This window comes from Streptopelia decaocto (assembly GCF_964273445.1).
Source record: "Streptopelia decaocto genome assembly, chromosome: Z".
Classification (NCBI taxonomy): domain Eukaryota; kingdom Metazoa; phylum Chordata; class Aves; order Columbiformes; family Columbidae; genus Streptopelia; species Streptopelia decaocto.
Genome location: NC_138657.1, coordinates 81,796,150 through 81,808,592, shown reverse-complemented (window position 1 = coordinate 81,808,592; position 12,443 = coordinate 81,796,150). Strand labels below are relative to the sequence as shown.

The 12,443-nt window shown below is 54.6% G+C and overlaps 1 protein-coding gene across 1 annotated transcript; it reads left to right on the top strand.

The window, feature by feature from the left end:
• The first annotated feature begins 10,561 nt into the window (after positions 1 to 10,561).
• On the top strand, positions 10,562 to 11,878 carry LOC309451643 (phospholipid-transporting ATPase IC-like). Its single transcript, XM_082075545.1, has 2 exons — positions 10,562 to 10,743; positions 11,337 to 11,878. Exons 1-2 carry the CDS (start codon positions 10,569 to 10,571, stop codon positions 11,477 to 11,479), a joined length of 318 nt encoding a protein of 105 aa, XP_081931671.1. The 5' UTR covers positions 10,562 to 10,568; the 3' UTR covers positions 11,480 to 11,878.
• Positions 11,879 to 12,443: the final 565 nt, after the last annotated feature.

Below are 12,443 nucleotides of genomic sequence, written 5' to 3'. Positions count from 1 at the left end.
AAAAGGTTAAAATCCTGTACTCTTGCAAAGTGTTCTCTGTAACACTGTACAGTCCTGGTAATGGAGAGGGAATAAAGTAACCCTGTCACCTCTAACACCACAGGCAGGAGGCCCCACGTCTCCAAGAGCCGCGTCTCCTCGGTGCTGCCATCCGTTCCCCAACATGGCACCCTGGGATGTGCCGAATGCTGTCCCTGTGCCAGACAGACCACTGTGCCGCACGGCGCGGTGACGGGCAGGTGGTGATGGGCACACGGTGACGGGCACGCGGTGACGGGCCGGCGGTGACGGGCACGCGGTGACGGGCAGGCGGTGACGGGCACGCGGTGACGGGCCGGCGGTGACGGGCCGGCGGTGACGGGCAGCAGCTGCTGTCCAGCCCGTGGCGTGGTGTCAGTGCCGGTCAGCGCTCGCTGCAGCGGGGGCGATGCCGCCGGGCCCGGCTGCCCAGCGCAGGCCCAAGCGATGCAGAACCGGCGCCTCCGCCAGCGGGGAGCGGGCTGGGGCTGCCGCCTCCTGCTCCCACACGGCCCGGCAGCCGCTGCTCCCGGCCTGCAGGTGATGCGGCCCAGCGCAGCGAGAACGACGCTCGCCGTGAACGGGGGACAGGCCCACGGCAGCGCGGGCACGGCGGGCAGAGCCGGGGCGGCCCCCACACAGCCTCTTTGTGCAGGGTAGCGATTGCTGCCGGCTCTCTATCACCGCTACCGGCGTTTCACCGCCCGCCCGAGCTCCCGCCCGGCCGGCAGCCGGCGGGCGAGGCAGCGGGGCCGCGGCCCAGCGCAGGGGGTCCCGCCGCTGACCCGCTCGGGGGCCGGGCGGCAGGGACTGGGCCGGGCACCGGGACAGGCCCGCGGCCTCTGCCCTCCTCCGGGGCCGGCCCGGCCAACTGGGGGAACCCGTTTGTCCGGTCTGACGGCGGCTCCCGGGAGGCCGGGCGGAGCGAGGACTCGGCGGCATGAGAGGGGCCTGAGCGGGGAGCGGCGGCGGGACCGGGACCGGGACCGGGACCGGGCCGGGACCGGCAGGTCAGAGCCGACAGCGGGGCGGCCCGGAACGCCCTTCTGTCTCAGAATATCACCTGTTGGGTGTGCAGCGCGCTGCCCGTTTGTGCAGACACGAAGCTGGACCCCTCGGCGCGCGGGCCGGGCCCGGGTGTGAAGGCGGCGGCGCCGGGCCGCGCGCTGCGGGCGCCGTTCGCGCGGGCGGGGCCGGCCCCGGGCAGCTCTTTTCCATTGGGCTGGGGCGGCCCAGCAGCGCCATGAATATTTAAACACTGAATATTCATTCGGAGGAGAGCGGCTTCGTCTGGGACCGTGAGGCGGCGGCTGCGAGCGGGCGGCTGAGGGCCCTGCTGCCGGTGAGGCCGCGGCGCGCGCGGGGACCGGCGGGGGACGGACCGACCGGGGGACGGACCGACCGGGGGACGGACCGACCGGGGGCGCCGGCCGGGCTGCGGGGGCGCCGGCCGGGCTGCGGTGCGGAGAGCGCGGTGCGTGCCGGGGGAGGCGCAGGAGCGGCCCCGCCGAGCCCGGCGCCGCAGGTGCCGCGGGTGCCGCAGGTGTTCCCGTTCTGCTGACCGGCCTGTGTGGCCTTGGGCCAGGGGTTCCGCTTCTGGTTCCCCCCCACCCCGCCATCTAGAAATGAGGAAAATACTTTCCGTGGTTGTGGGGTGATTACTCATTAGTCAATATTTACACAACCTTTAGAGCAGCAATAGGTGTCCGTATTAAGGAACTGTCAGAATTCTGCAACAGAAAATACTGGAAAAAGTTACTTGTGCGGTCAGTCACGTGGGAGATGAAAAGCATTTTGTGACCCCCAAAAAAGTCAGTACCTGAGTCATGTTTCCTACAGCTTTGCGTCTCTGGCTTAACTAGCGTGGACGGAACTGAGACGGAGCAGCTAATGGAGCATTTCACCACCTGCCTGAACGTCAGCGGCAGCATTTGGAATGTGAGGGCACGCGGGGCAGGAGCCCCTCGCAGTAGCCGCTGGTGACGAGCGGCAGCGCAGCGGCTCTGTCTGGTGTGTGCTGGGGGCTGGCTGGCAGCGCCAAGCGAGCGGGGGCACCCGCGGTGCCTGGTCCGTGCAGCCCCCGCCGCGGCCGGAGCCCTGCGCTCTGACTCCCTGCGCAAGTCGCTCGGCTTTGCTCACGGTTTTCTGCTTGGTTCTGCTTTTGTATGTGTCTTTCTCTTCCAAGTCTGGTTCCGGTGGCAAGTGGTATTTGGTCAATTCGTGTTTTCCCCTGTCAGCTTCAGCATTGCTGTTATGGGTGTTCACATTAGAGTGGGGTTTGGTTTTTATCAGTCCTAGACCTATATTTGTCTCTTTGTGAACTTGTAGGTATCATAAAGATTATTTTCAGTAACTTCTAAACTGTTCTCTTCGTTTAATTCTCCCTGGTGAGACAGCCCGTGGATATTGTGGTGCCTTGCTTTGCAGCTTGTGATAGTGAATTCAAAAAGCCATTTGCTTGCTATGCGTTGAAGCCGTCTGTTTAAATTAGCTAGAACTTATTTTGCATACTCTTTTGTTGTTTCAGCTTTTGTTTTGATGGCATCTGTGATCATGTTGGTCCTAAATGTAGCCTGTTGCCTGTATTTAAATATGGGGAGGGTTCTGTTTGATTTTGTTTTAATTATGAGGGGGTTTGATGTTCTTCCTTGGCAATTTCCTTAATCTGGCCCCAGTTAAATGCGATGCTTTGTGTAGACGTAATCGAATGCAGGATATTAGCCAGGAGCTTCTGAAACCCAAGCCTGGCTCTGGCTGTGACCTACCGCGTGGCCTTGGGCAAATCACTTAACCTCTGTGTGTTTCTGCACTTGTCGGGGTGAAGAACACGGTTCTCATTAAATCCCCGGTGCTGGTGCTCGAGGTCCCAGCCCTGCTTCCCAGGTGCTGCACTCTGCGACAGGCTGGCTGCTGCGCCTCTGCTTTTGGGAGAGCTCACAGCATTGGCCTGTAGCTCGTAGTGGTGGGCTTAGTGCTGCCTGTGCGTTCTCCTCGTGTGTTCTTACATCAATTATATATATGCTTTTAATCTGACAGTTTCAGCAAGTTCATGGATGCTTTTGTTTACACTGGTGGATGCGTGTAATTCACTTTTCCTTCATTATAACGAAGATTTTCTGTTTTCTAACGTGAACCCTGAGAGCAGCGTAATGACCTCTGCAAGAGGCAGGTCGAAACCCCTCCGGCGCGCACCAAACCTGCAGCTTGGACAAAGGTTGCCAACTTTATTATCTTCTGCAAAGATAACTTGTCTTGCCTTGGACTTTAAAAGATGTATCTGTTATATCTGTTAATGAAAAATCCTAGTGCAGATAAGGGGTAAAATTCTGATTTTGTTTCTGCAAGGGGCCCATCCTCACCCGTCCTTGCTTAACCTCATGGAACGTGGGCTGTGGTCTCTGCTGCTGGTCTCTGTTCCACTGTTGGTGACTAGTTCATCTCTTCGCTGTGCAGAGTCCTGTGGGCTCAGAGAGATCAATTCACTGAGGCTGGAATGGCCTTCAGATTCATTTTCATACACGGCAATCTTAAAATGGGAACAGGCAGCTACACTGGCGAGCGCTCAATGGCCACCAGTCAGATTCCTCTGGTGGATCCTAATGCTGGTGTTGTTGCTTATTCTCTGTTAGTGTATAGATTCTGCATTATTTCTAATCAATAGATACAAGATGTGAATTTTATCATCTAATGCTTGTGGAAAGTGAAATTAACTTCTGCTGTTCAGACTAATTTTTTGAGCAGCCTCTGCACAATTTGTTGTCACAAATTGCTTGAAACAACCCCTTTTATAAATGTTTTCTGTCAGATGAAGTACTATGGTGAATCAACATACATATACTTTGTGCATTAAAGTTTTACATGTGTATTTATACATACATGTGTGCATAAAACTTGGGGTGGGTGCATGGCAGCAATAGATGACATAACCAGGCTAAGTCATACGAGCCCGGTTGCTTACGGAACAGGTTCCCCGGGGATTTCTCAGGCTGCAGTGATCGCTGGGTCTCTGCAAGTGCGCTTTCAAGTTTTTGTGGTTCTGTCGAGTGCTGCAGATCTCGGACTCATCAGTTATGACGTTTGTTCTGGTGTCCTGGGATTTGCAGGTGCACTGCGTGTCCACGAGCATTTTATCCACAGCCAGATTTTAATCACTTGAATTTTAATCTGTTTTGATAGGAATTCTGAGTCACCTCATGTTAGACGCGTTGGCAGTTTCAGGGTGGGAACTTCCTCCAGGGTCACAGTGCACTGAAGATGACGTGTGGGGTCAGCAGTTTGTTTCCTCCGTGCCGTGGTTCGGGTTAGCGTGTGCTCTCAGCTGCTCCGAGCACCCTTGGTTCGGAGGAGCGTGCCGGCCCGAGCGGCTGTGCTCGGGAGCTGGGGGAGCTCTGGCAGACCAGCAAACCTCTGCTGGTCTCCGTGGCCCTGAGCTGCCCCGTTCGGTGCCGGTGATGCGCTCAGCAGCTCAGTGTCCGCGGCTGCGCCAGCGCCAGCACCGCCCGTCTGATCGGCTGCACCCAGCCCCGACACCGCAATAGGCACTGGGGCGCTGTGGGTGATGCTAAAGGACACACACCGTATAGGATACGTTCTGAGTTATAACCTATGGGATTTTTTTGCCTAAGGCAAAGTGCGCCTGGTTGTGTTGGAGTTGAGGCTCCAGCGCTGGGGTTCGGTTTGCCCCCTCTGCTGTACTGATCCCACGTTGGTGCTGCTCAATGCAGACTGCCCTGGGTAGCCGGGGCAGTCCCAGCGGCCCCAAACGGTGACGCGGGCTCTTGGCGCTGCCTTGCTGCGGGACGTGGCCAGAGCCGGGCCTTACCTGCTCTGGCACAGCAGGGGGGTGCGGACAGAACTCAGGGTGTTTCAGAAATTGTTCCCCTTGAAGGTGTGATTTTGAGGGTGTTCAATTACTTGAAAGTAGTCATTCGATGAAGTAAATGTAAGTGGTTTGTGTGAAGTAGCTATATAAATTGTGGAGTTGAATTTGCGTGGCAATCCAACCGGAGCCTGGTAGTGTTTGGAACGAAGGTTATCTCCTTGTGTTGATTCAAGCTATTTCAAGTAGCTACTTTTTTTTGCTAAAACATCATGAAGATTAGCTGGGAGGTTTGGGCTGGTCAGAAGATCCTTCTCTCTGGCTGTCACAGCACTTGTTACCAGTAAGATTTCCTATTTGGAGTAATATGTGATCTGTTTCTTACATTTTGAAAGCAAAGCCAGTTTTATTATTTGCCTGTTTCCCTGTAGAAGCTCGTGTTACAGGCAGATTAGCTGATTAATACATTTTTAATGAAGGACGATACTCTATTAAAGCATTTGGCTGGGATCAGTGAGAATAGAAATGCAATATCCCACCATGGCAGGCCTTTGGTTCTGGCTGCTGCTCGGTGAGGATTAAATAGCGAGCGGGAGCTGCAGCACCGTTGCCCCAGCCCCTGTTCCCTGCCGATGGTGATGGGGTGAAGGGAGCGGTTCTGCTGCAGGTCCTGGAGTGCTCACCTGCAGCTATCATCTCCTTTGTTGTTCGTACCAGCCCGGGCAAACTTAGGTGCCAAATGCCTTTTGGCTGTAGGAATTTCACTTCACAAAGAAAACCTGGTTTCCTGCTCCTTCAGCTCTCTAATGTTGTTAGAGCTGTTTTCTAACTGTGTGCCCACGGATCAGAAGTCATGCTTAAACCTCCCAGGGTATAAGCTGGGGGATGGATTTGGGTCCGTTAAATACAGGTGGCTGCTTTGACAGAGCCATCAGAGTCCTCTGCGGGCTCTGCTTTATTTTCGGTGGTTTGGATTGCAGTCCTGCAAGCATCCCTGCAGTTGCTGGATTGGTACCTAACAGGGTGTCTTTGTTTCGTGCTTCGTTTTTAGTTCAAGATCCCAGTTATTGGCAAGATGAGCAATGTGTTACAGCTGAAGATGGCAGAATAATTACTTCTGTCTCTCCGGGGAAAATGTGATTGGAGGAATTGTGCATCTGCTAGAAAGTCCCTGTGGGGAACCCCTCCCTCCAAGGTTAATGTTGGACTCGGTATCCAGCTGCAGTGTGGGGAGTGCTCCTGTGAGCAGCCGTTGGTTTTCCATGTTTCTTTGTCCATTAACATGTAGTAAACAAATAAACCTAATGAGTATAGGAAAGCTTTTAAAAAGGTGTCAGTTGGTGAATATGGGGAATATTGCAACACTCTTCCTGCTCACAAGGAAAACAAGTGTCCTGTGGCTGGTTCGTTGGTGGAGCTCCAAGCAGAGTACTGGCTTTGAAGTGGTTGCTGGGGATTCCCAAGGCGATTTGGAGTCCGTTCTCATTTTATTGAGCAGGACGTTGGTGTGACTGTGTTTGTAACCGTGGCGCAGCCTGACACTCCATTTGGCTGACGGCGGGACGGGCTCGGCAGGTGCCGGGGTTGGGTGGGTGCCGGGTCGGTGCTGCCGCGGCAGTTTGGTGCGTACCGGCTCGGTGGATGCCGGGGTTGGGTGGCTGCTGGGTCGGTGCTGCCGCGGCAGTTTGGTGCGTGCCGGCTCGGCAGGTGCCGGGGTTGGGTGGCTGCTGGGTCGGTGCTGCCGCGGCAGTTTGGTGCGTACCGGCTCGGCAGGTGCCGGGGTTGGGTGGGTGCTGGGTCGGTGCTGCCGCGGCAGTTTGGTGCGTACCGGCTCGGCGGATGCCGGGGTTGGGTGGCTGCTGGGTCGGTGCTGCCGCGGCAGTTTGGTGCGTACCGGCTCGGCGGATGCCGGGGTTGGGTGGCTGCTGGGTCGGTGCTGCCGCGGCAGTTTGGTGCGTACCGGCTCGGCGGATGCCGGGGTTGGGTGGCTGCTGGGTCGGTGCTGCCGCGGCAGTTTGGTGTGTACCGGCTCGGTGGATGCCAGGGTTGGGTGGCTGCCAGGTTGGTGTGTACCGGCTCGGATAGTTCGTGTTTACCTGCTTCGGGCGTTGCTTTGCTTTAATGTGTAGTGATGGCTCTTGTAAGCTTTCTAGAGTGAAGAGATATGGGACAAAACCAAAATATCTGAGGATTGGGTCTTTCATATGTTTGCTTTTTAAAATAGCCAGTTAAATATCAGTGAAACACCTCGCTGTAGCTTTTCTGTCCTTTTTTAACTCCACAGACCTAGAGTAGGTTAGAAAGGTCTCTCTGACCTTGTGTTTTGTACCGTTTGAGTTTGTTTTGTGACCTTTGCTTAAAGTACCGGTGTTGTTGCGTTCTGAAGCAGCAATCTGCAGGGAGGCCGGAGGAGGAGTTGTGCTCAGCTTCTTTTAGATGGATCTGTAACTTTGTTTTCAGGCCACTTTGGGTGACTCGAATCATTAAAGTTATGCTCCCTGGGAGCCCAGGGTCTTGCAACAGTGTCACCCGCAGTGACTCTCAGTGGCAATGTTACCCCCAGCTCCAGCAAACCAAACCCTTACTTGACAGACTGTTTTGTAGCAGTTGTTACTTCAGCTCAAGTCTGAACATAGTGCACGCAAACGTAAGAAATGGTCCGTCCCTCTTCTGAGAATAGGTCCTTTTAAGAATGGGCTGTTGCTTTCATTCTATTTCAACATTGTTAATAAATAGTTTGTTTCTCCTGCATGGTGTAGCCTTTTTGGTTCTTTTTTTTTTTAATTGTGGTGTCTTTTTTCTCCCCAGAATAGTGACCACTGCAAAAATCAGTAGGAGCCGCATCTCTTCCTGCCGAATTTAATTCACTTTTGGCTCTCCATGCCTCGTGCCGCTGGATGCGCGCTCTGCCCTCTTCCATCCCCGCTGCCTCAGTATTAGTTATCTCTGCTGCGCTGTGCTCTCGGTTCTCCCGTCTCCTCTTTCACCCCGTGATCGCTCCCCACCTTCCCCTGAACTTCTGACATGGCGCTGACACCCCATCCAGCCCTTCTCCTGCAGACCAGGTGCCAAGAAACCCAACTCTGCACTGCTTTGTCACCCCGGCGCTGCAGGACCCCTTCACCCTGGGCCCCAAGCCCCTCTCTGCCCTCTCCTAAGCACAGGGGCCTCTGCAGCCTCCCGGACAGCCCCACATTCGCCCGCAGCCCCGTCCGTGCCCCCGGCAGTGCCACCAGGGTCCCCTCGGCCGCTGTGATCCCCTCACAGCCCCGTCCGTGCCCCCGGCAGTGCCACCAGGGTCCCCTCGGCCGCTGTGATCCCCTCACAGCCCCGTCCTTGCCCCCGGCAGTGCCACCAGGGTCCCCTCGGCCGCTGTGATCCCCTCACAGCCCCGTCCGTGCCCCCGGCAGTGCCACCAGGGTCCCCTCGGCCGCTGTGATCCCCTCACAGCCCCGTCCTTGCCCCCGGCAGTGCCACCAGGGTCCCCTCGGCCGCTGTGATCCCCTCACAGCCCCGTCCGTGCCCCCGGCAGTGCCACCAGGGTCCCCTCGGCCGCTGTGATCCCCTCACAGCCCAGTTCTCCAGCTGCAGTCCAGCTCTTGGAGGAGGTCAAGTGAATACAACTAATTGGAACTTCCCCCAGTAAACAACTGCACTGACATTCCCACTAGCATCACGGGCTGCTGCTGCGTTTTCTATTTTAGGTGTTTCCATTTAGCTATGCATCTATAATAAAAAAAAACGCAGTGGTTTTTTGACATCTCATCTAACCCTTTGCATGATTAATGAGTTCATTAACCATTAATCTGTTAATGAGTAAAGACTAATAGGCTAAAGGCTGACTCTCTGTGTGCCGGGGTATGGGCTATTTGGTTTGTCTCAGAGAGCAATTCAAAGATCGGTGGTGTTGTGTGTTTCAAGGACCGTGCGTGTGAGGGTGTTCGGCTCCGCGCCGCCAGCAGCCCCGCGGCCGGTATCAGCAGCGCACACTGAGCTCTGCAGGCCTTCCTGCCCTCACGCGTGCTTTACAGGCATTGCATAGGGAACCGAGCATTCTGTCCTGGTCTGAGAGGGGTTTGTCCAGCAGTCAACCAACTTGTGATTGAAAACGGAGTTATATCTTCTGCCTGAGGAGACGTCCAGCACAGAGAAAATGTGTCTGTAAAGCCCAAAGTAGGCACGAGGGTGAAGAGTCTGACCTGGCTAGCTCGCAAAGCTGAGGCACGGGTGGTGAAGGGCAGCATTGTCCATATCCCTCTTGAGATTGAAAAATAAAAGGAAAAGGTCAGTGTTTGTGTTGGCTGCAAGTCCTGCTCAGCAAGTCGGAGTTTGCAGGCGGTAAGAGGCAAGGCCAGCGCCTGGTTCAGCAGCGTCTGCCTGGCTCACGAGGGACTGAAAGCTCCGTGTCACCTGGGGCGCCCGAGCCCCGCTGCAGGCCGGGCAGGCCGTCTGCGCCGCGGCCCCGGCGGCAAGGCTCTGTCCGCACGGCCGCAGGGCCGCGCCAGCCGCTCCGGGAAGGGCTTGGTGCAGCCTTCTGGTTAATGCCGTCCTTCCTTTCTCTAGTGTGTGAAATACGAGGCTTTATGGGGACGGAGTGGTAGTCGAGAAGGAACAGAAGGGGTAAAAGATGAGAAGTAAAGCAAAATATCACAGTGAGGTATTCAGGTGCCTGAGTTGGAGCTTGAATCTCGTGTGTCTTGTGGTGAGCTCCCTAACTCCAAGGCTATTTAGGAAAACAAAGGATCTTCTCACAAAGGTTTCAGGTTCCACAACTGTGTTGGCGACTGGCTGTCATACTCCTGGGTGATTGCATCAGTGAGCGGCCTCTAACAGCCTGAGCGCGTCTCGGGAGAAGTTGTATTGGTCCAATGGACTCTGTGTCCATAGGATACCTGGGGGCTTCGGTTGATTTTGTAAACTGGCAGTGGAATCCAAGTGCTGGGTGAGCAGTTCCGTGCTGTGCCCGTGAGCGGCGGGCTCTGGGCTGCCAGCCAACAGTCCCGACACTGCAGGGGCATATTAAATGTTCATGCAATATTTATGCTATCTTATAAGAGATATTAAAGACAGGAAACAATTCAGCCTTGCAAAAATAGAACTAAGGTGGCTGTGGACAGGGTGTGGTGTCAGCAGCGGTGGCTGCTGGTGCCGCAGCAGCCGCGGGCGGGTGCAGGGCGGCACGGGCCTGCCCAAAGCCGGGCTCTGCTGCAGGACGGGCGGCAGGCGGGACTGGGCCGCTGCTGGGACGTGCTGGCGCTGGCTGCAGCGCTGCTTTGCCTTGGTTTTGGTTTGGAGGTGCCAGCAGGAGCAGGGCCGCTCCCCATGGGGTCCCAGGACAGGCGGGACAGGCCCGCAGCCGGTGGCCAGGTCCAGTCCCACTGGGGCTCCGCAGGGGACCGTGTGCTGGCCACTGGGTGTTTGTGGGCTCCCGAATTGCTGCCTCCCACGCAAGGTGTGCTGCGCCAGGGCGTTCCTCCCTCTCTTGAGCGAGCACCCGTAATTACGTACAGGAGAACACTAATGAAGGACTCGCTGTGAAATCCACCGCCTCGTGACTTTGGTCTGGGCTGGAAAACCCAGCCTGTGCTCTGCGTCTGCCAGGGAAACTGGTTTCACGTGCGGGTTCTGGTGACCATCAACAGAGTAAAATTAGGGAGATGTGGTTTCCAGCACTTGCTGCCTTAACTCCTTTCCCTAACTTGTACCAAAATGCTTGCAGGGCACCGGCAGCATGATCTCAGAAAGGGATTCGGAGACCACCTTCGATGAGGATTCCCAGCCCAACGATGAGGTGATGCCGTACAGTGACGATGAGACGGAGGACGAGCTGGACAGTCGGCAGCCCGTGGTCGAATCCGGACAAAACCGAATCAACAGAGAGGAGAGCCAAGAACCACTGAAAAAAGGTAACGTTACGACAGAAACTCGGCTTACGTAGCAAGTGATCCTGAACACAGAGGCTGAGCCACGCATGGACTAATTTGATTTTTAGTGTGTATTCGTTAGGGTAGGGTTTGGAATGGCTTATCTGAATCTGTGGAGAAATAATTGATGAGAATTCAGAGTAACAGGTGTCAGAACGAAAATCGGCTTCATTCCAATGTGCAGCCAGAATTCCGTGCCCCTGCTGGCTGCATACAGCTAACGATCTGCACCGTGAGCTCGCCTTCGTTAGGGCAGGCCCTGGGTGCACCGCGCCTGTGCTCTGCGCGCTGCCCCGCAGAGCTGGAGGTGCGGGTCCTCCCCGTCCTCTGGAAACCTGGGCAGCACAAGCCAATCTGCTCTGTTCAGTCAGTTGGGTTGCATGTACTTCTGCCTTCTGAGCCTCACACAGAGGAGATTTCAGCTTCAATGCTAGTTTTGTGGCTTCCTGATGTTGTTTATTTGCAGTTGAGAGTACCTTTAAAGGATGACATTGGAGAGAAAACCCGAAGCTGCAGGTTTGTTCCCTCGTGTTTATAACAATCCGTGTTGATCCATTTTGCCTTGTCTCTTCCAGACTGCAGCTGGCAAATTAAAGCGAACGATCAACGCTTCTACGAACAGCCCCAGTTTAAGAGAACAGTATTTCTGTGCTTCAAAAAAAGCAAATACGCAGTAAGCTTGCTTTATCTCAGTTACCTGCTGGCAGTGTCAGGGTGAATACTTTCTTAATCTCAGTCAGGTCTTTCCCACCGCTGCTGATTACTGTAAAAGCCACGATTAACACTTCCTCAGGATTTCCATCAACGGTGGGGAAGTAGAGCTGGCTTTGGGTTTGTGAATGGAAAATCAAGGTATCAAGAAACTTAAGATGAGATAGAGAATTAGAAGCCAGGCATCCTTAGTCCAAATTCCGAGTTTTATGTGCTCAACTACAGCTGTTGCAAACACCCGCAGAGGTGTAATCTTCCATATAAGAAGTCTCGGTGTAGTATTAAGCAATATCCTGATTAAGAAAGACCAGGACAGGCTTAGAAGTAGACATTTGGGAATGTCTAGTCGTTTAAACACTGTCTTTCTAAATCCACCTAATTGTGATAAAGGAGACATTTTTATCTAATTTATCAGGACAAAAGGTTGATTTTTCACCCTTTCATAGTACCAAAGCGCTGGTGCTGGTTGGGGTGACAGAGGCTTGGGCTGCAGGGTTACACGTGGGCTGTCCGGCTTTATCTGTGATGCACTGGCTCCTTGTTTCATTAAGACAGTGACACACGTTGAACTGGTGAGGAACGGTACAACTCTAACAAAGCTCATAGGAAAGACTTCACTTGTAAAATGCTTCCCTTAAACACAGGCATTGTACATGTGTAGTGTGAGAAGAATCTGCTGCTGTGAATGACATTTGGCTTTTTTCAACAGGGAAATGCAATTAAGACGTACAGGTACAACCCTATCACTTTTTTACCACTGAATCTGTTTGAACAGTTTAAAAGAGCTGCCAACTTCTATTTCCTCGTTCTTCTCATTTTGCAGGTAAGAAGGACAGAACACTAACTGTGAAGTGAGTTTGAGGTGCTAATCTAGTGCTGAGTGCCGCTTATGGCACAAGTCAGCGCTATCCTGTCAGGAAATTGCGGGGCGCGTTGTAAGAAACTGTACCTGAACAACAGAAACTAAGCCC